The sequence below is a fragment of the Dermochelys coriacea genome, chromosome 5 (assembly GCF_009764565.3).
Source record: "Dermochelys coriacea isolate rDerCor1 chromosome 5, rDerCor1.pri.v4, whole genome shotgun sequence".
In the NCBI taxonomy this organism is placed as follows: Eukaryota; Metazoa; Chordata; order Testudines; family Dermochelyidae; genus Dermochelys; species Dermochelys coriacea.
Genome location: NC_050072.1, coordinates 49,834,244 through 49,855,021, shown reverse-complemented (window position 1 = coordinate 49,855,021; position 20,778 = coordinate 49,834,244). Strand labels below are relative to the sequence as shown.

General features: G+C 40.4%; 1 protein-coding gene across 8 annotated transcripts in view; it reads left to right on the top strand.

The window, feature by feature from the left end:
* Window positions 1-20,778, top strand: part of ARHGEF28 (Rho guanine nucleotide exchange factor 28) — a 207,629-nt gene that overhangs the window by 59,775 nt on the left and 127,076 nt on the right. For 5 of the 8 annotated variants that reach the window (XM_043514682.1, XM_038403100.2, XM_038403099.2 and 2 more), the window contains 2 exons: window positions 16,440-16,623; window positions 18,598-18,778. The exons of 1 other annotated variant lie outside the window; for it this stretch is intronic. In XM_043514682.1, the coding sequence (XP_043370617.1) occupies window positions 16,440-16,623; window positions 18,598-18,778 (365 nt within the window). Of the gene's footprint in view, window positions 1-16,439; window positions 16,624-18,159; window positions 18,271-18,597; window positions 18,779-20,778 lie in introns of those variants that run through there. 2 more of the 8 variants (XM_043514684.1, XM_043514687.1) reach the window with 2 other exon arrangements.

Below are 20,778 nucleotides of genomic sequence, written 5' to 3'. Positions count from 1 at the left end.
CCATTATATTTATTGCACTCTCTGGGTGTGAATTGTTTCAAGATTTTTCTAATTCCACCATGTGTGTAGATATTAGTGGATTTCATACTGCTCTGGGGTGTTCTTTTTGAAAAAAGGTTTTTCAGGAGATTGGAAATGGGTTTAATTCATAGGATTATTTTTCCCTACAAAATTTGATATTAGGGATATACCTGATTAGAGTTAAAAAATAGAGTGGCTTTTGTGGTGCATTGAATTAGTGCACATGTACGGAGAGTTGCTGGCTTAGGCAATAAGAAAGAGTGTGTTCAGTTGTTTCCTTCTCATGTGTAGTAAACATTGGTTCACATCACTAAACTACATTGTAGTTGAGCATAGTTTCTAATCAAGGGCTTGATCCAAGGCCACAGAAGGCAATGGGAATCTTCTCATTACTTCAGTGGGTTTCAGTTTTGGGTCCTAGCAAGGCCCATATCTAAAGAATCAGTAGGCATAGCTATATTCTGAGGTAGAAAGCCAGGGCTGTGTTGGGACACTTGCATGGCACCTGCCCACACTAAACGTGCTGCAGCTTCAGTTACTTCTACTAGGCCTACTGAGTTTTAAAGTCATAGGGTCATGAGACTGTCTCAGCCAGTATTCGGCACTCCTGTGAAAATAGCACCTTCCATCTAAATATCACTGGACTCTTCCTTTAATTTTTAGTTACTGTCCAGCAAGTTCACTTCAAAATGCTCCTTTCATTCCGAATATTGCACTACTCACTACCAGAAGAGTCTGAAAGGGCTTCACTTTACCTTTTGTTTTCATGCCTTTTGCACTTGCTTTCCACTTCGTTTTAGACTGACAAGCCTCAAATGCAGTGATAAAGCTGGGAAATGTGTCCCAACTACTGCATTAAATGTAATTGTTTGAAATATGTGATCACTTTGCCCCAAATGTGTTTCATTATCAGTTATGTTGTGTGGATACTTTCTATGTTTTAGATTTTCCCTGTTATCTGTGTTTCTGTCTTAGCCAGTAACTAATGGTCAATAGCTAGTCCAGGGGTGGACAAACTTTTTGGCCTGAGGGCCACATTGGGGTTCCGAAACTGTATGGAGGGCTAGGTAGGGAAGGTGGTGCCTCACCAAACAGCCTGACTCCTGTCCTCTGACTGCTTCCGTCAGAACGTCTAACCCAGCCAACCCCTCCTGCTCCTTGTCCCCTGACCGCCCCCTCCTGGGACTTCCTGCCCCTTATCCAACCCCCCCGCCCCCTTACCATGCCGCTCAGAGCACCAGGACTGGCAGCTGTGCTGCCCGGCCGAAGCCAGCCACGCTGCCGCGCAGTGTAGAGCACTGTGGCAGGCTGGAGGCTCTCACAGCTGTGCTGCCTGGCAGGAGCTCGCATCCCCGCTGCCCAGAGCGCTGGTGGCACGGCGAGCTGAGGCTGCGGGGTAGTGGGGACAACAGGGGAGGGGCTGGGGGCTAGCCTCCCCGGCCAGGAGCTCGGGCTGGGCCGGACAGTCCCATGGGTCGTAGTTTCCCCACCTCTGAGCTAGTCCATCCTCCTTGAAGACCACATGGAAGCATCAGCATATGCAGGATCCCTTCCACCTATGCATGGTGAACTGTTCTGAGCACATAACAGCTTTACTTAAAGTTCTGTTCTGACTTCCCGTTTGTTTCTGGGTACATTTCAAGGCAGTGGTGACAGTCTCTAATGTGGTACTTATCTATCTGTGAAACCACCTCTCACCTTATACCTGTATCATGGCTGTTAAAATTAGCAGTGATTCTCTTTTTGCTGGTTCCTGAATAAAATTCCCCACAATTGGTAGCACAATTGGTGAGGGACCTCACTTCTATAGTCAGGAATGTAGTACTGCAAGGGCGTGAATTGTATTTATTTGGCAAGATAGGGTACATTCTTCTCTATATATGTGCAAATCTTTTGCTAACACTAATAGGAATTACATACATAAATCAATAAGAGAATATATCTTTCCACTCAGGAAAATGAACTCTGATTTACTCCTGTTGATCCCTTCTGATTTGGAATGTCCTGAACAGCTTTTCTCACAGTGCCATTATTCTATACAGCTGTCTTTTTTTTTTTTTTTTTGCTCCAGGGTATGTACACCAGTGTAGCTACAGCTCTGCAAACCCCACATTGTAGGTGCACTGCAATGGTAAGATGGACCTTGCACCAAGGTGACTTGCTCTGCTAACTTACTGATGTAAATTGCACCAGTGCAATTCCTGTTTGTACTGTTGCAGTGTCTCTGCATCATGGACATTTGTATTAGCTATATTGTTGTAGTTATACTGGGTTGCTTTTTCATAACCTATCTGAGCTCTCTTATTCTTGACCCTTTTTAGCACGTGCTCCAATGAAAAATGTCTGAATGGGTCCCTTATTGTTCATTATTTGCATTTCATTTGTGCCTGGGGACCCCTCTCCAAACATGGATCTGGGTCTCATTGTGCTAGGCTTTGTGTGAACAGCCAACCAAAAGGTAGTTCTTATCCAAAAGAGCATGTAATCAAAGTTGTCAGGGAACATTTTTCTCACACTACTTGACGAGTTTACAAATTTCTGAGCAGCATTTTGTGTGTGTGCGTGCGCACATAGAATTATAGGACTGGAAGGGACCTTGAGAGGTCATCTAGTCCAGTCCCCTGCACTCATAGCATATATGCTGATTGACTTTATTTGTGCCAACTTCTTTGTCTACACTGCATGTTTTTTTCCTTTTCCCTTCACTGTGTCCTTTTCCTCTCATTTCTATGTGTATGGTTTTATTTTGTTTCTTATGTTTTTTTTAAAAAATTCTTGTATAACTAATACCTTACCTTCCTCTTATCCCAGGCTGAGAACTGCTAATATACATGATTTGTTCACTAATTGGTTGCTTATCAGTTACTGTAAGAGTACCCACGTTAGGACTACACATTTATCAGACAAAAGAACTGTTTGTTTGAATTGTTAGGTTTTCAAAGGGCTGCTGTTATCTATTTCCAGAGTGTTTATTCAAAGAAAATGACTTTAGAATGACATTGATGAAGGAAATTATTCTACCTTATGGTGTTTTTGGACCTCATTTTTTTAATGAGTATTTAGAAACATATGGTTTGATGGAAATACAGTCAAAAGAATAATTTATTCATAAGAGTTTTGGTATTTGGAACCAGTTCTTGTAATCCCTTTGTAAGTGTATAAAATGGGTTGGATAAAGGGAGGAATTGAATTGGCTACTGAATGTTCTAAACAATCCAGGAATTTAATACAATCACACAGGTCAGAACTTGTTAACCGCGTTATTTAAACTTGAAAAAAGGAACAGTTAATAAAAACATGATCCTTTCAGGAAGCATAAATTATTATTGTAATATGTGGCTGTTTGTACACACAGAAAGCAATGTCACCAGCTACCCACATACATAATACATGAGGGGTCATGATGTTCTGCTTCACAGTTGCAACCAGAGCTAAGGGAGACTCCATGCGTTCAAATACCACCCCCCCTTTTTTTTTATATGTAGCCTTTATTTCTGAAAAAGAAACCCTGCAGGATGCTATTCACTAATGTGGACTAAGGCACAGCATTTTGTTAGAACTGGACAAAAAATGAGAAAATGTTTCTCTTTTTGGTCAATTTTTTTCAAAAAATTGGATTTTTTCAAGCAGCTCTAGAATTCATATTTTAAAATACTTCCTGCGATAGGTACTTTTTATTCCCTTTATAGAAAACCCCTGTAGAGCAGAATAGAGATTAAGGGCTCTGTAGAAATTGCTGAAAAAAACCTATCAGCCCAAATTGACCCGTCTCATGGGCAAAAACCTGTGGGAGAGGTCTGGGCCAGGTGAGGAAATCTCCGGAAAGATCCCTGCACAACGTGTCCCCTATTTTGTTGGTGGGGTAGAATTTGTGGGGACTGTGGGACTCACCCATACATTTTGAAAACCCATGGGTGATGGATGGATGTTCTCAGGGGTCTGCTACAGGGTGGAGTTAAGATTGTCTGGATGACTGTAAATGTGCTATTAATGTAATAAGAACATTTCTACTTCCTTTGTCACAAACTATAATAATTTTCAAGATAAATAATGTTCTTTAAAGTTTGGAACCATTAGTAGAAGCAACATAATTTTCTCTTTCTTAATTTTCATGAATGTTATTCACCTTGAAAATCAATTATAGATATAGCAAAGGAAGTAGCCTATGCTCATATTTAATTTTCTAGCATAAACAATTTCCTATTTCATAAATATGTCATAATTATTTCTTAGGAATAGCTCTGTATGAGAAGCTGGTAGAGAATTCATACCCATTGCATTTATCATCTGCTTTTCTGAACAGTATTCATTATTTCGTGACGTTTTAGATTTTATCTACTTTTCTTTGTTTACTGGCATAATTCTCTTTACTAGTACTTCCTGTGATAGTAGCCATTCCTGATAAATCTGTTATTCACACCCAGTTTATCCACATTGTATCCTTGCTCTAAATTGAACAAAAAAATTGTGTACATGACTTTCTCACTTAATTTGTGTTTAAAATTTGGTATTTTGAGAAAGAAAGGTGGAGGAAATGGCAAAACACATGTATTCTCCTTCAAGGATTTGGGGAAATATTGGGAATACTGGATGCATAATTTAGTTAGCGTGGAAGATATTTCTGGTATCCCCCACTCCATATCCTACCCCATTTCAGATTTTAAAGGGCTGTTCGAAAAGGGATTGGACATTTGTAGAAATAACAAAAATTTTGAGAGGTTTCAGAGTAGCAGCCATGTTAGTCTGTATTCGCAAAAAGAAAAGGAGTACTTGTGGCACCTTAGAGACTAACAAATTTATTTGAGCATAAGCTTTCGTGAGCTACAGCTTACTTCATCGGTTGCATTCAGTGGAAAAAATAGTGGGGAGATTTATATACATAGAGAACATGAAACAATGGGTGTTACCATACACTCTGTAACGAGAGTGATCACTTAAAGTGAGATATTACCAGCAGGAGAGCGGGGGGGGAGGAAGGACTTTTTGTACTGATAATCAAGGTGGGCCATTTCCAGCAGTTGACAAGAACGTCTGAGGAACAGTGGGGATTGGAATAAACATGGGGAAATAGTTTTACTTTGTGTAATGACCCATCCACTCCCAGTCTCTATTCAAGCCTAAGTTAATTGTATCCAGTTTGCAAATTAATTCCAATTTAGCAGTCTCTCGTTGGAGTCTGTTTATGAAGTTTTTTTTGTTGGCACCCTGACAGCAGGATTGTCCGGCTATGTAGACTCCTTCCTCAGGCCCTATGCTACCAGCACTCCCAGCTATCTTCGAGACACCCTGACTTCCTGAGGAAACTACAATCCATTGGTGATCTTCCTGAAAACTATCCTGGCCACTATGGATGTAGAAGCCCTCTACACCAACATTCCACACAAAGATGAACTACAAGCCGTCAGGAACAGTATCCCCAATAATGTCATGGCAAACCTGGTGGCTGAACTTTGTGACTTTGTCCTCACCCATAACTATTTCACATTTGGGGACAATGTATACCTTCAAATCAGCGGCACTGCGATGGGTACCCACGTGGCCCCACAGCATGCCAACATTTTTATGGCTGACTTAGAACAACGCTTCTTCAGCTCTTGTCCCCTAATGCCCCTACTCTACTTTCGCTACATTGATGACATCGTCATCATCTGGACCCATGGAAAAGAAGCCCTTGAGGAATTCCACCATGATTTCAACAATTTCCATCCCACCATCAACCTCAGCCTGGACCAGTCCACACAAGAGATCCACTTCTGGGACACTACGGTGCTAATAAGCGATGGTCACATAAACACCTATACCGGAAACCTACTGATCGCTATTCCTACCTACATGCCTCCAGCTTTCATCCAGACCACACCACACGATCCATTGTCTACAGCCAAGCTCTACGATACAACAGCATTTGCTCCAACCCCTCAGACAGAGACAAACATCTACAAGATCTCTCTCAAGCATTCTTACAACTACAGTAACCACCTGCTGAAGTGAAGAAACAGATTGACAGAGCCAGAAGAGTACCCAGAAGTCACCTACTACAGGACAGGCCCAACAAAGAAAATAACAGAACGCCACTAGCCACCACCTTCAGCCCCAACTAAAACCTCTCCAACGCATCATCAAGGATCTACAACTTATCCTGAAGGACGACCCATTGCTCTCACAGATTTTGGGAAACAGGCCAGTCCTTGCTTACAGACAGCCCCCCAATCTGAAGCAAATACTCTCCAGCAACCACACAACAGAACCACTAACCCAGGAACCTATCCTTGCAACAAAGCCTGTTGCCAACTGTGTCCACATATCTATTCAGGGAACGCCATCATAGGGCCTAATCACATCAGCCACACTATCAGAGGCTCATTCACCTGCACATCTACCAATGTGATATGTGCCAGCAATGCCCCTCTGCCATGTACATTGGTCAAAGTGGACAGTCTCTACGTAAAAGAATAAATGGACACAAATCAGACATCAAGAATTATAACATTCAAAAATCAGTTGGCGAACACTTCAGTCTCTTTGGTCACTCGATTACAGACCTAAAAGTTGCAATTCTTCAACAAAAAAGCTTCAAAAACAGACTCCAACGAGAGTCTGCTGAATTGGAATTAATTTGCAAACTGGATACAATTAACTTAGGCTTGAATAGAGACTGGGAGTGGATGGGTCATTACACAAAGTAAAACTATTTCCCAATGTTTATTCCACCACTCACTGTTCCTCAGACGTTCTTGTCAACTGCTGGAAATGGCCCACCTTGATTATCACTACAAAAGGTCCGCCCCCCACTCTCCTGCTTGTAATATCTCACCTTAAGTGATCACTCTCGTTACAGTGTGTATGGTAACATCCATTGTTTCATGTTCTCTGTGTATATAAATCTCTCCACTGTATTTTCCACTGAATGCATCCGATGATGTGAGCTGTAGCTCACGAAAGCTTATGCTCAAATAAATTTGTTAGTCTCTAAGGTGCCAAAAATATTGAGAGTTACAGTTGCTAGTGCTAATAAATTTTGAAACAGGCTTCATATTTCAGTGGTTAAGCCAGTCTCTGACTACTGAGGATTAGAAGGTTTCTTGCATCTTCCTCAGAAACATCTGGTACTGACCTCTGATGGAGATGGGCTATTGAACTGGATGGGCCTTGGGTCTGCTCCATTATGGCAGTTTCTATTTCTTCTCGGTATTTGTTTTTGAGTTCCTAAACTCTCTGCATTAGGCACATTTTCAATGCTCAGTAGACAATAACAGCAATAATAATAAGCTAGACAACTTCTGAGTGTTTGGCTACTATAGAAACGGAAGGGAAATATCATTCTGCTAACAGACTCCTTGTGTTGCCTCACAACTTGTTGGAATTACCCAAACAAGCAAATATAACTGAAGCTGTGGCTACACTAGAAAAGGTTTGATGGCATAGGAGCAAACCCTCGTAGTGCAGATGCAACAAACAAGGGCTTTTGCTAATATAGCATATCTCTGTTCCCTGAGTGAAATAAACTATACAGGCAAAAGAGCTATTATGTTGTATAACTGTAGCTACACTAGTTGCATTTGCTGGGATAGAAATGCCACAAAAATTTTGTACCTGTAACTGACATTGCTATACTGGGAAAAGTTTCTAGGGTACATTTGGCCTGTGTCTGAAATCCCCTGATAACTGCATGCGGGAGATTCTGTGCTGTGCCTCTGTTATTATTAGGGCCCTACCAAATTCACGGTCCATTTTAGTCATTTCATGGTCATAGGATATTTTTAAAGTGTAATTTTCATGATTTCAGCTATTTAAATCTGAAATTTCATAGTGTTGTAATTGTAGGGATCCTGACCGAAAAAGGAGTTGTGGAGGGGTTGCAAGGTAATTGTAGGGGGTTGCTGTACTGCTACCCTTACTTCTGTGCTGTTGCTGCTGGCGGAGGCGCTGCCTTCAGAGCTGGGCAGCTGGAGAGTGGCGGCTGCTGGCTGAGAGCCCAGCTCTGAAGGCAGAGCCATTGCTGGCAGCAGCGCAGAAGTAAGGATGGCCTGGTGTGGTATTGCCACCCTTACTTCTGCACTGCTGCCTGCAGAGCTGGACCCTCAGTCAGTGACTGCTACTCTCTGGCCACCCAGCTCTGAAGGCAGCACAGAAGTGAGGATGGCAACACCGCGACCCTCCTAAAATAACCTTGTGAACCCCCACCCCCATAACTCCCATTTGGGTCAGGACGCTCTAATTTGAGAAACGTTGGTCTCCCCCTGTGAAATCTGTACAGTATAGGGTAAAAGCGCACACAAGACCAGATATCACAGGGGGAGAGCAGATTTCACGGTCTGTTTCAGGGTTCCTTCCCCACTCTGAACTCTAGGGTACATATGTGGGGACCCTCATGAAAGACACCCTAAGCTTATTCTTATCAGCTTAGGTTAAAAACTTCCCCAACGTACAAACTTTGCCTTGGCCTTGAACAGTATGCTGCCACCACCAAGCGTTTTAAACAAAGAACAGGGAAAGAGCCCACTTGGAGACGTCTTTCCCCCAGAATATCCCCCCAAGCCCTACACACCTCCTTTCCTGGGGAGGCTTGAGAATAATATCCTAACCAATTTGTTACAAAATCATCAAAGACCCAAACCCCTGGATCTTGGAACAATGGAAGAATCAGTTAGGTTCTTAAAGGAAGGATTTTATTTAAAAAAAAAAGAAAGGCAAAGGTCATCTCTGTAAAATCAGGATGGAAAATACTTTACAGGGTATTCAGATTCAAAACACAGAGGATCCCCCTCTGGGCAAAACCTTAAAGTTACAGAAAACAGGAATAAACCTCCCTCTTAACACAGGGAAAATTCACATAAAACAAAAGAGAAACTAATCCGCCTTGCCTGGCTTACCTATACTGGTTGGAATATTGGAGACTTGGATTAGGATGGGTTGGAGAAGATGGATTTCTGTCTGGCCTCTCTCAGTCCCAAGAGAGAACAACCACGTAAACAAAGTGCACAAACAAAAGCCTTTCCCTCCACCACCCCCTCCCACAAGATTTGAAGGTATCTTGTTCCCTTATTGGTCCTTTGGGTCAGGTGCCAGCCAGGTTAGCTGAGCTTCTTAACCCTTTACAAGTAACAGGATGTTGCCTCTGGCCAGGAGGGATTTTAGAGCACTGTATACAGAAAGATGGTTACCCTTCTTTTTATATTTATGACAGTCCATGATGCATTTTTCATAGCCGGGAATTTGGTAGGGCCCTAATTATCATCCTCATACAGGAATTTGCTATACCTATATAAAGCACCTCTGTACTCATATAACTATGTCCACGTTAGGGGTTGCTTTAGGAATTGGAGAGTCCTATGGCAGAATTTAGACAAGTCCTGGTGAGGCTGTTCTATGGGCCTCAGCACTGCACAGACTCACTGCAATACCATAAGAACATAAGAATAGCCCTACTGGGTCAGACCAAAGGTCCATCTAGCCCAGTATCCTGTCTTCCAACAGTGGCCAGTGCCAGGTGCCCCAGAGGGAATGAACAGAACAGGTAATCATCAAGTGATCCATCCTGTCGCTCATTCCCAGCTTCTGGCAAACAGAGGTTAGGAACAGCATTCCTGGCCATCCTGACTAATAGCCATTGATGGACCTATCCTCCATGAATTTATCTGGTTCTTTTTTGAACCCTGTTATGGTCTTGGCCTTCACAACATCCTCTGGCAAGGAGTTCCACAGGTTGACTGTGCGTTGTGTGAATATATACTCTCTTTTATTTGTTTTAAACCTGCTGCCTATTAATTTCATTTGGTAACCCCTTGTTCTTGTGTTATGAGAAATAGTAAACAACACTTCCTTATCTACTTTCTCTGCACCAGTCATGATTTTGTAGACCTCAATCATATCTCCCCTTAGCCGTCTCTTTTCCAAGCTGAAAAGTCCCAGTCTTATCAATCTCTCCTCATATGGAAGCAGTTCCGTACCCCCAGTCATTTTTGTTGCCTTTTTCTGAATCTTTTCCAATTCCAGTACATCTTTTTTGAGATGGGATGACCACATCTGTACACAGTATTCAAGAAGTGGGCGTAGCATGGATTTATATAGAGGCAACATGATATTTTCCGTCCTGTTATCTATCCCTTTCTTAATTATTCCCAGCATTCTGTTTGCTTTTTTGACTGCCGCTGCACATTGAGTGGATGTTTTCAGAGAACTATCCACAATGACTCCAAGATCTCTTTCTTGAGTGGTAACAGCTAATTTAGATCCCATCATTTTTTATGTGTAGTTGGGATTATGCTTTCCAATGTGCATTACTTTGCATTTATCAACATTAAATTTCATCTGCCGTTTTGTTGCCCAGTCACCCAGTTTTGAGAGATCCTTTTGTCACTCTTCATAGTCTGCCTGGATCTTAACTATCTTTAATAATTTTATATCATCTGCAAATTTTGCTACCTCACCGTTTATCCTTTTTTCCAGATAATTTATGAATACGTTGAATAGGACTTGTCCCAGAACAGACCCCCGGGGGACACCACTATTTACCTCTCTCCGTTCTGAAAAATGATCATTTATACCTACCCTTTGTTTCCTATTTTTTAACCAGTTACCAATCCATGAGAGCACCTTTTCTCTTATCCCATGCAGCTTACTTTGCGTAAGAGCCTTTGGTGAGGGACCTTGTCAAAGGCTTTCTGAAAATCTAAGTACACTATATCCACTGGATCCCCTTGGTCCACATTCTTGTTGACCCCCTCAAAGAATTCTAGTAGATTGGTGAGGCATGATTTCTCTTTACTAAAACCATGTTGACTCTTCTTCAACAAATTATGTTCATCTGTATGTCTGACAATACTGTTCTTTATTATAGTTTCAAGCAGTTTGCCTGGTACTGAAGTCAGGCTTACAGGCCTGTAATTGCCGGGATCACCTCTGGAGCCCTTTTTAAAAATTGGCATCACATTAGCTATCCTCCAGTCATCAGGTACAGAAGCTGATTTAAATGATAGGTTACAGACTACTGTTAGTAGTTCTGCAATTTCACATTTGAGTTCCTTCAGAACTCTTGGATGAATACCATCTGGTCCTGGTAGCTTATTGCGGTTTAATTTATCAGTTTGTTCCAAAACCTTCTCTAATGATACCTCAATCTGGGACAGTTCCTCAGATCTGTCACCTAAAAAGAATGGCTCAGGTTTGGAAATCTCCCCCACATCCTCAGCCGTGGATAGGAGGCCTTGCTCCCCAAACACCCCCTTTGCTAGGGCTTGTGCGTGGTCCTCAAGAGGCAGCCTTACAGCCATTTTCTGCAGTGCCTGCACCAGGGAAATCCTTCCACAGCGCAAGCTATCGATTTTTAGGGCCATTTGTGCCACTCCGGCCCTTTTACACTGTGTGTGTGTGTGTGTGTGTGTGTGTGTGTGTGTGTGAGAGAGAGAGAGAGAGAGAGAGAGAGAGAGAGAGTCTCACCCCATATGACTTGGTTGGAAGAACTAGTGAGAATTAATATCTTGACGGAATCAGTTTTCTTGATACTTTCCAGGCTGTTTGCTGGTTTCAGAAAAAAAAGTTGATTGATGTAATCTTAGACATGTTAGAATGATCTCTGAGAAAATATCAGTTTAGATTCCTACTTTAACTGCAATGCCTAGAATGTCAGAGACCAATATTCAGGCTGTTTGAATGAGCATTTATCCAAACTATATGCACTATTTAGATAGATTAAAGGATGTTGTTTGATAGATGAATGATAGGCTAAAAGATGCTGTAGCCTGCACTACCCTTAGGAATGAGGGATAAGCGACCTATCTCAAAAAATGGAAGATCCAATAGGGAGGACTATGGATCAATATTGGACAAACAGAAGTCATCCAATCTAATCACATGGCACTAACCAAGAACCAGCTATGATTAGTCCCACTGAAATCAACTAACATGACTATTCACAGTATGTAAAGATAAGTATGTGTGTAAGTTTTTCAGGACTGCGGTATACTGAAGAACATTTTATAAACAATCTCTTTATCCAATATAAAGGCCTGACAATGCATTAGGAGTTCATAGGAAGATGGAGCCAGGAAAAACTGGAATCTGTCAGCCTGTTGTGGTCTCCGTCGTCTCTTCAAGTTACAAGTCTGGAGTTTTCAGTCTCCTTCCAGGAAATGAATGAAGTTCATAGCCCAGAAAGAGCTTAGTCATTTCTGTCAGAGAGAAGTATTTGTTTTGTTCTTTTATTGTTTTGGACGGAGGAAGGGATTCAGGTGCAAGTAAAAACAAAAGGATTTATTTAATGTTTAAAACAGATTGTTTGGCTCAGATTTTTATCAGTCGAACACAGTGTTTTGGCAGCAGAATCTACATCTGATGCAAAACAAGGTCTAGCTGGCATATCCCCTCCCCAACACCATCTGCTTTGCAGCATCTAGGCCTTTATTAAACAACTGCCATATTCTTATGCTTAGAAATGGTTGAAAACTTTCATTCAGATCTTGGAGGGGAGGGGGAATAGTTCTTTAATGAAAAATGACCTTTTCTCAAAACTGAAAACTTAAGCGTTTGCCTTTTCAAATCTTTCCATTTTTTAATCTAAACTTTCCCCAGTCTTATCTTTTCTTTTCTTCTCCTTTTTGCAACTGAATGCAATACAATGAATGATGCTCAGGTTCGTGTTTTTTTTTCTCCCACCCTCTCTTTCATTTTTCTTTCTTTCTTCATTTTTCCTTTTGCCAGTCAGTAAATTTTCAAAACTTCCTCAAGTTCTCCCATGCTGCCGTCACTTGGTGTGAGTTTTGGAGTGAGTCTTTGAGCACTGAGCAGTCAGAATTTAACCCTTGGTATGGAAGCAGATTATCTTTCATCTTCTAAGAAGGCATGAAAATCCAGGATTATTAAACCTATTAAAATATAGTGATAAAACAGGATAGTGTCCATTTAAGCATTATTATTTTTCAAGGCAGAAAAAAAAAATAGACTAGGGTGGCCATGGCCATTCTCAAGTCCTCTGAGATGTGCTTAGATGATATGGCATGGAAAGACTCATTTCCTCTTTGTTCTGGGTGGTATTTGTTGTCGTCCCTAACTTTTCACAAGTGATTAGTTCATCAATTCAGAGTACCTTGCTTTTTGGGGACTTTTAAAGGAGCTCAGTATTGTGAAAAATCAGGCACAAGGTGTCTCAGGGTGGGTCACCCAAAAATTGGGGCACCCAAGCACAGTGGTCACTTTTGAAAACTTCCACACAAATAGTAGTAACTACCTAGCTTACCTTAAACTTAACCTAAGGAATGATTTTTTTAAAATTTCATTTTTCCTTCCCCGAGTGCAATTATAGCGGGCTTTGTTTTTATTACAGAGCCAGGTGCGTTGTTCAAAGTGTTTTCTTTAAGTGGTATAGGGTGATTAATGTTGAGCCAGTCATGAAGTTTGACTGGCCGAATTATCATGTGATTTTTAAGTACTAAGTGCCTTATAATATAAAACATATTTTTGTATGTCTTGAAGATGCAAATAGATAAGTTACCACAATGCCTATAGTAAGTTATAAAAGATGTCATTATAGGGCAAGGGACTGTTCACTGTATTGATGGTAGAATCTGTCCCACGCTCAATTTTGAGTCACTGTAGTCTGTTGTTACAGTGATTGCACTGGTTGATTCAGCAGTATTCTTGGGTAATATAATTATTTGCTTCTTTCACCAACTATCCTCTCTCTCTTTTGAGTCATCTTTCTGTCACTCTATTTGTTGTAACTATTGTGGTGGGGCATAAATTTTACAAACTGTGCTGCTCTTTGTTAATGGATTATTTACACACACACTCTCTCACACACACACACACACACACACACACACACACACACACACACACACACACGGATCACACCTTTCCATTGTCATTGGTGGAACGGTAACCTATGATTGTGCTCAATTTTCACGGTCATTTAGAATATAACTGGAAGGGATCTCGAGAGGTCATCTAGTCCAATCTCCTGCATTCATGGCAGGACTAAGTATTATTTAGACCATTCCTGACAGGTGTTTGTCTAACCTGCTCTTAAAAATCTACAGTGATGGAGATTCCACAACCTCCCTAGGCAATTTATTCCAGTGCTTAACCACCCTGACAGTTAGGAAGTTTTTCCTAATGTCCAACCTAAACCTCTCTTGCAATTTGAGCCCATTGCTTCTTGTCCTGTCCTCAGAGGTTAAGAACAACATTTTTTCTTCCTCCTCCTTGTAGCAACCTTTTACATACTTGAAAACTGTTATCCTGTCCCCTCTCAGTCTTCTCTTTTCCAGACTACACAAACCCATTTTTTTCAATCTTTCCTCATAGGTCATGTTTTCTAGATCTTTAATCATTTTTGTTGCTCTTCTCTGGACTCTCTCCAATTTGTCCACATCCTTCCTGAAATGTGGTGTCCAGAACTGGACACAATACTCCAGTTGCGGCCTAATCAGTGTGGAGTAGAGCAGAAGAATTACTTCTCGTCTCTTGCTTACAACACGCCTGCTAATACATCTCAGAAAGATGTTCGCTTTTTTTGCAACAGTGTTACACCGTTGATTCATATTTAGCTTGTGGTCCACTCTGACCCCCAGATCCCTTTCTGCAGTACTCCTTCCTAGGCAGTCATTTCCCATTTGGTATGTGTGAAACTGATTGTTCCTTCCTAAATGGAGTACTTTGCATTTGTCCTTAGTGAATTTCGTCCTATTTATTTCAGAAAAATAGATTTACTTGGCGAGATTATGTTTACATTGAATTGTATAAACCAGTGGGTCTAAAATGAGATTTTTGTTCCTTTGGACTTTGATGATTGTTGTTATGAGGACTGTAGACTGACTAAACTGAAATATCAAACATATTAATAGTTCTAGCCATTCATTTAACTCCATGTTGAAATCAGAGTGCAAGATGCTGGTCAGAGGAAAATATTTTGAGGAGTTTGCAGGCACAGTGCAGTCTCTGATTAAAGGTTCACTCCACAATTGATTAGTTCAGTCTGTAGTCTTGGATTCCTTGCTCTGCTGAGCTCTCTCAGAGCAATGGCTGTGAGTGGAGTTTTCCACCATCTCCAGTTGTATAGGACACTCAGTCCCACCCTGTTGGATGAAGACCTGGCCTCAGTTATTCATGCCTTCATCACCTCTCGGCTGGACTACAGCAATATGCTATACCTGGGCATGAAACGTTCAGCACTTAGGAAACACCAACTAGTACACCATGTTGCAGTGTGTCTCCTTAACAACACAGGCTACTGTGAGCACATCGCACCTGTCCTCCACTCTCTGCACTGGCTTCCCATAGAATCCCAAGTTCAGGGTCTCCCAGTCCTTATCTTTAAAGTGTTCCATGGCTTGGGCCCAGCATACCAGTTAAAGCTCTAGGATGAAGACTGTGATTGTCAGCTTCACTCCTCTGGCATAATGGAACTCTCAACAATAGGAGTAAAGCTCACCCGTGCCAGAGACCGAAACTTCTTCAGGCCAAGACTGTAGAATGAACTCCCTCAGGAGCTACAGACTATCACAAACCTCACCACTTCCTGCTCTCAGTGCGAGGCATATTTGTTTGATCTTTCCCCTCTCTCCTGCCCCCCCCAATGTAAACACATAGCAACAGGTATATTTAACAAAATCAACCTCCACTACACACTCTTCTCTCTCTGATTAGAGGATGAGAGAACAACCAGCATGTGACAGATGTGTGGTCACATTGCTTAATCTACTACGGGAAGGTACTCAGATACTATGGTGATAGATGCACTCTTAAAAACCTGCGTAGAACAGAATGGAAGTAGAATCTGAGCTGCAGGCCCGCTTTTTTTATTTTTTTAATTTGCTGCCTGAGCATTTTCTTTATGAAGTGTGAGGGTAGGACGTGAGGGAAAGAGACTCAGTCTGTCTTGTTCACTGTTTCTTTTAAGCTTCACCTTTCATTGACCTGGATGTTTACATGTGAAAAAGCAGAGAACAAAGAGGCAGGTGAGAGGAAAAACAGGCAGGTGAAGCAACCACGTTGAAATGAAAGAAATGCATCCTGTACATTTTATGTGCATGTCTGCATCATTAAGAATCTTTTGCTGTATTTATAAACAGCCTTACTGGATAAATCACATGCCTTGTAAACAAACTGCTTTAGATTCTTGGTCCCAGCTGTGGCTGTTTTGTGCTGTTGAGGCCATGTGAAGCAGCACCTTGTTGTTTACAATTTGTAGTATAGTAGATCCTAGAGGGCCCAGTCAGCAATTAGGGTCCCGTTGTGCTAGATGCTGTACACACGGAGAGAGTTGAGATGTAGAAAATACAGACTCCGACTCCAAGCATTTTCTTTAACTTTTGGAATAAGTGGATCTTTGGACTATATGTATTTTCTATTTGCACAGACTTTAAAAAGATTTGTATGATGCTTACTAACAAATACACATATGTGTTTAAAATTTTTAGAGTCTAATCGCAAAGAAACGCTGCTTCATCTCACAGTAAGATTGGGCTTGGTTAAACTCTCACAATTCCTGTTATCTCAGCCTGGTGGGCCATTGGCATTAGCTTTACCTAATGAATCTGGAGCAACACCATTAGATTTGGCTTTCCAGAATGGGCACTCCAGACTTGTTGAAATCTTCATGAAGTGAGTGTAATGGCCCGTTACCTCTGTTAAGCTATTAACCATTAAAACTGAACAGCAAAATGTTTATTTCAAAATAGTTTAAACTGAATGTTTGTTTCTGTTCTGTTGGTTGAACAGTGTTGTGTTTTAGGTGTGAAATCTTGTATTTCTTGTTAAAAATAAGGGTTTCATGTATATCTTCCATTCTATATCTGTGGCAAAATTTGGTAACATTTTTAACCGTAATATAATGGCAATCATATGAATCTAAACTTGCTTTAAACTCTGGGTTGATTAGATATTTACATGAGGGAATTTTTATTTTTCCTTTTTGGAGTAAATAGTTTAGGTTTGGCATCTGACTTAAGTCTGTTGCTTTAAGAATTAATATTTTAAAAATACCACTGTTTATTTTGGATTTGTGGGACCTCATCACAACATTGTACAGTAGCATGTAGTCATTTTTCCATGATTATCTGAGTGTTTATAGCCTTTAATATACTTTTCTAGTCTGAAAAGTCATGTAGAAATGACACCCTTTTTTACTCCTGTGAGCTGATCCCTCTGTATAGCCAGAGTTATATCTGCTTAATTTAATGACAAAAATACATTTTTACTGTTGTTAGTCTTGCAGTACCAATGTGGCAAAAAGGAGGGAATTGTGTGGTGTTCCTTTTTGTGCATCAGCAAAATTGTTTATTAAGTCCCAATTACAAGTTTTGGTGGGGAAAAAGGGTGTTATAAAAATCTGTTATTCATAGAAATGCTTCATGAAATGGGAAGATAAATTGAAAACTGCTTTTTGGGTAACTTTAAACATTCATGCCCCTGTAGCGTTTGCAGCCCAACGCAAGGATTGCTACACTGGTCTAGTGCTAGTGCACCAGAACTAGAAAATGAAAGTGACTACTCCAAAAGTGGAAGTTTATTTTCATTGTCCAAGTTCTGGAGATGCAAAAAAGCTGTGGAAAAAGTACACACTGTTAAAATGGTGAAAATCAAAGTAACTTTTAACAGATTTTTGTTTTAATAATCTAAAGTGTTGTTAGGAACTAGGGCAAGGAAATTTGTTTTAAAAAATACAATCGAACCCCAATTTTACAAAGGTCTTGGAGGACTTTGAAACATCCATAAGACAGAGGTTTAGATAAATGAAGGTGCTGAGTATCAACCCAGCAGGGCTAAATTTCTGGAGTTGCCATGGAGCTTCAGCCCTGACCAGTAACTTGCAGGACTGAAGCTTCCAGACCTTAATTATCTGAAGTTTCAGATGTATGGAGTTTAGGACCTCCATTGTATTTGTATTTGTCCTGCAATACCAAATAATCATATTCCACCATCAGAAAGTCCATTAGAAATGAAAAGCCACAAGTGAACAGAAAAAAAATACATGCAAGAATTCAGTTACATTTTTGTTTTGGAATGGAGCTCTTTTGTTTATGGCTCTGCACAACATACAGTTTGTGTGAATATTATGCCTACTTTAATTTGCATGAGAAAATGACTTACAATGCTGGTACAGTACATTTTGTTATGAATGTCTCATTTGTTTGTAACATCCAAACAGTGCAGCGCTCCCTTGAGACACTGTCTGTTTTTCACTGTAATCGGCTAGTAAGCCTGCCAGTTCCTTCACGCTACTATATATGGCAACATTAACAGGAAAAGGTACTATTTCTATTTTACAATAGTAGGGAAAACTAGATGTTGTTTAGTGTTGCTGTTTTATTTTGCTGCCATTATTCCTAATGTAATCATTTTTTCATTTTGATGGCTTGAAACAGCAGAATTTTCTTATGGTGAATGGATCCACTGGTAACTATTTGTTTTCCCAGATGTGTTTTTCATGGATGTTTCATATTTTTCTGCCTTAGATTTTTTTGGTAGAATTTTGAAGTGCTGTGCACCAACAAGAACAGAAAGTTCTGTGTGTTTATATTTTCATTAACCTGTGCACAGAGCATATGTTTTTATTTAAATAGTGTGTTGTTTCAGTTTTCAGGGCAGTCATTCGTTTGACGTTTCTAGAGCTGAGATCAGTGAGTGTGCTTTTCTACAGTTTGTTCATTCATCAGGAACTCTGACACTGACATTTAATCACACGGCAGAAGGTTTGCTGGAGTCAGACATTAGGCTCTTCAGGAAATACTTCTGGGATAGAACCTTTCTTTACAAGGTAGGTGCCAAATTAGCATAATGCAAAAAGCATATTTTTTTTGACAATCTGCACCATTTGCTATTCATACTCAATATGTTTTTCTTGGGTAGCACTCTTTCTTAGTTTAAACTGTGCAGGTTTTAGGGATGGTAAGTGATTTGATCTTGTAGACAAAGGATTATTGTCATTAGCTTTTCATCTGTACAAAGTGGTTGTTTTCACGCATGAAACAGAAGTGTAGAAAAAATGTTAAAGGAGTACTTGATAAAGCTCTTGTATTTCCAGAGATGTTTTTAGAATGGCCCTATGGTAAATACCTTTCTTGTAAAACCCTTTCTCTCTGGTTTTTAATATTGCCTTTTCCATTTGTGTTCATGTTTTGTAGTGGAAGGTATTTTTTTTTAAGTTGTTGTTACTAATTATAGCATCAAGGAGCCCCAGTCATGGACCAGGACCCTATTGTATGCTGGAATCAATCATAGAATCATAGAATATCAGGGTTGGAAGGGACCTCAGGAGGTCATCTAGTCTAACCCCCTGCTCAAAGCAGGACCAATCCCCAACTAAATCATCCCAGCCAGGCTTTGTCAAGCCTGACCTTAAAAACCTCAAATGAAGGAGATTCCACCACTTCCCTAGGTAACCCATTCCAGTGCTTCACCACTCTCCTAGTGAAAAAGTTTTTCCTAATATCCAACCTACACCTCCCCCACTGCAACTTGAGACCATTACTCCTCGTTCTGTCATCTGCCACCACTGAGAACAGTCTAGATCCATCCTCTTTGGAACCCCCTTTCAGGTAGTTGAAAGCAGCTATCAAATCCCCCCTCATTCTTCTCTTCTGCAGACTAAACAATCCCAATTCCCTCAGCCTCTCCTCATAAAAATAGACATTGTACAAACACAGAGCGGAAAGATAGTTCCTGCTCCAAAGAGCTTACATTTATATTGTATTTTTGTATGATATATTGGTCACTTTAGTCTTGATTCAGTGAGGTACGTAAGCATATGTGTAACTTTAAGCATGGTGAGTAGTGTAATTGATTTCAATGGGAATATTCATGTGTTTAAAGTTAGACATGTTCTTAATTGCTTTCCTAAATTTGGGCCTTTGTCTGTCTGTATCAAATTATTGGATTAAAAGGCTACATAAAATTATTATTATTTATTGTTTTTCCCTTTCTTGCTATTAAATTTCCCTTCTGTTTTTGCTTTTCTTTTCCCTGTTTTGTTTTTCTGTTTACTTATTTTTAAGCATTTATCAAAATGGTTATAGGTTTTTAAACTAACAGTGTGCTTCATGATATGCTTTGACCTTTGCACACCAGTTTTGTGCGTTTGATTTATAACACAGCCATTCCTATTTAGTCATTCCCTAGATTTCTAGGCTTTCCAATATAAAAACCGGTCCCAGGTTCATAGCTCTAACTTGCGTCCAACAACTTTCACACAGGTACCCTGATTTCCTAAGGCAAAACCAAAATCATTACAAATATTGTAATATTGTTTATATCCCTTGCACTCATCAAACCCTGTGTTTTTTGCAGCACTTGGGAGGGGAAAAAAGGGAGAAAATGGTACTCAATGTGCCATATTGAAAGTGCCCATGGCAAAATTCTTAGATTAAAGGTGGCAAAACAATTATTGTTATGATCAGTAAAACATTCTGCCAGTCATCCACATGGGTTTTCCCTCTTCCTGAAGAGACAGAAGCAGATCTATTCTGTAGCTTAGCTCCTCCTCATTGGGAAAAACCACTAGAGATCATCCTTTCAGTGATGCAAGGTTTTTAATGGTAGGCTTACTACCATTAAACTGAAACCTAGGTAGAGAAACAAGCCACTGTACCAAAGCACACAATCTTTTTATTTAAATATTATACAGAGCCTAGGAAATCAAATTGTCATTAACCCCATTTGAGAAATTGTCACCCCAAGTGGGTGGATGGACAATGGATGTCCTACAGGCTGAGTAGCCCTACTTCTTTTAAAAATGTCTGACTGCACGGCTGCTATGTT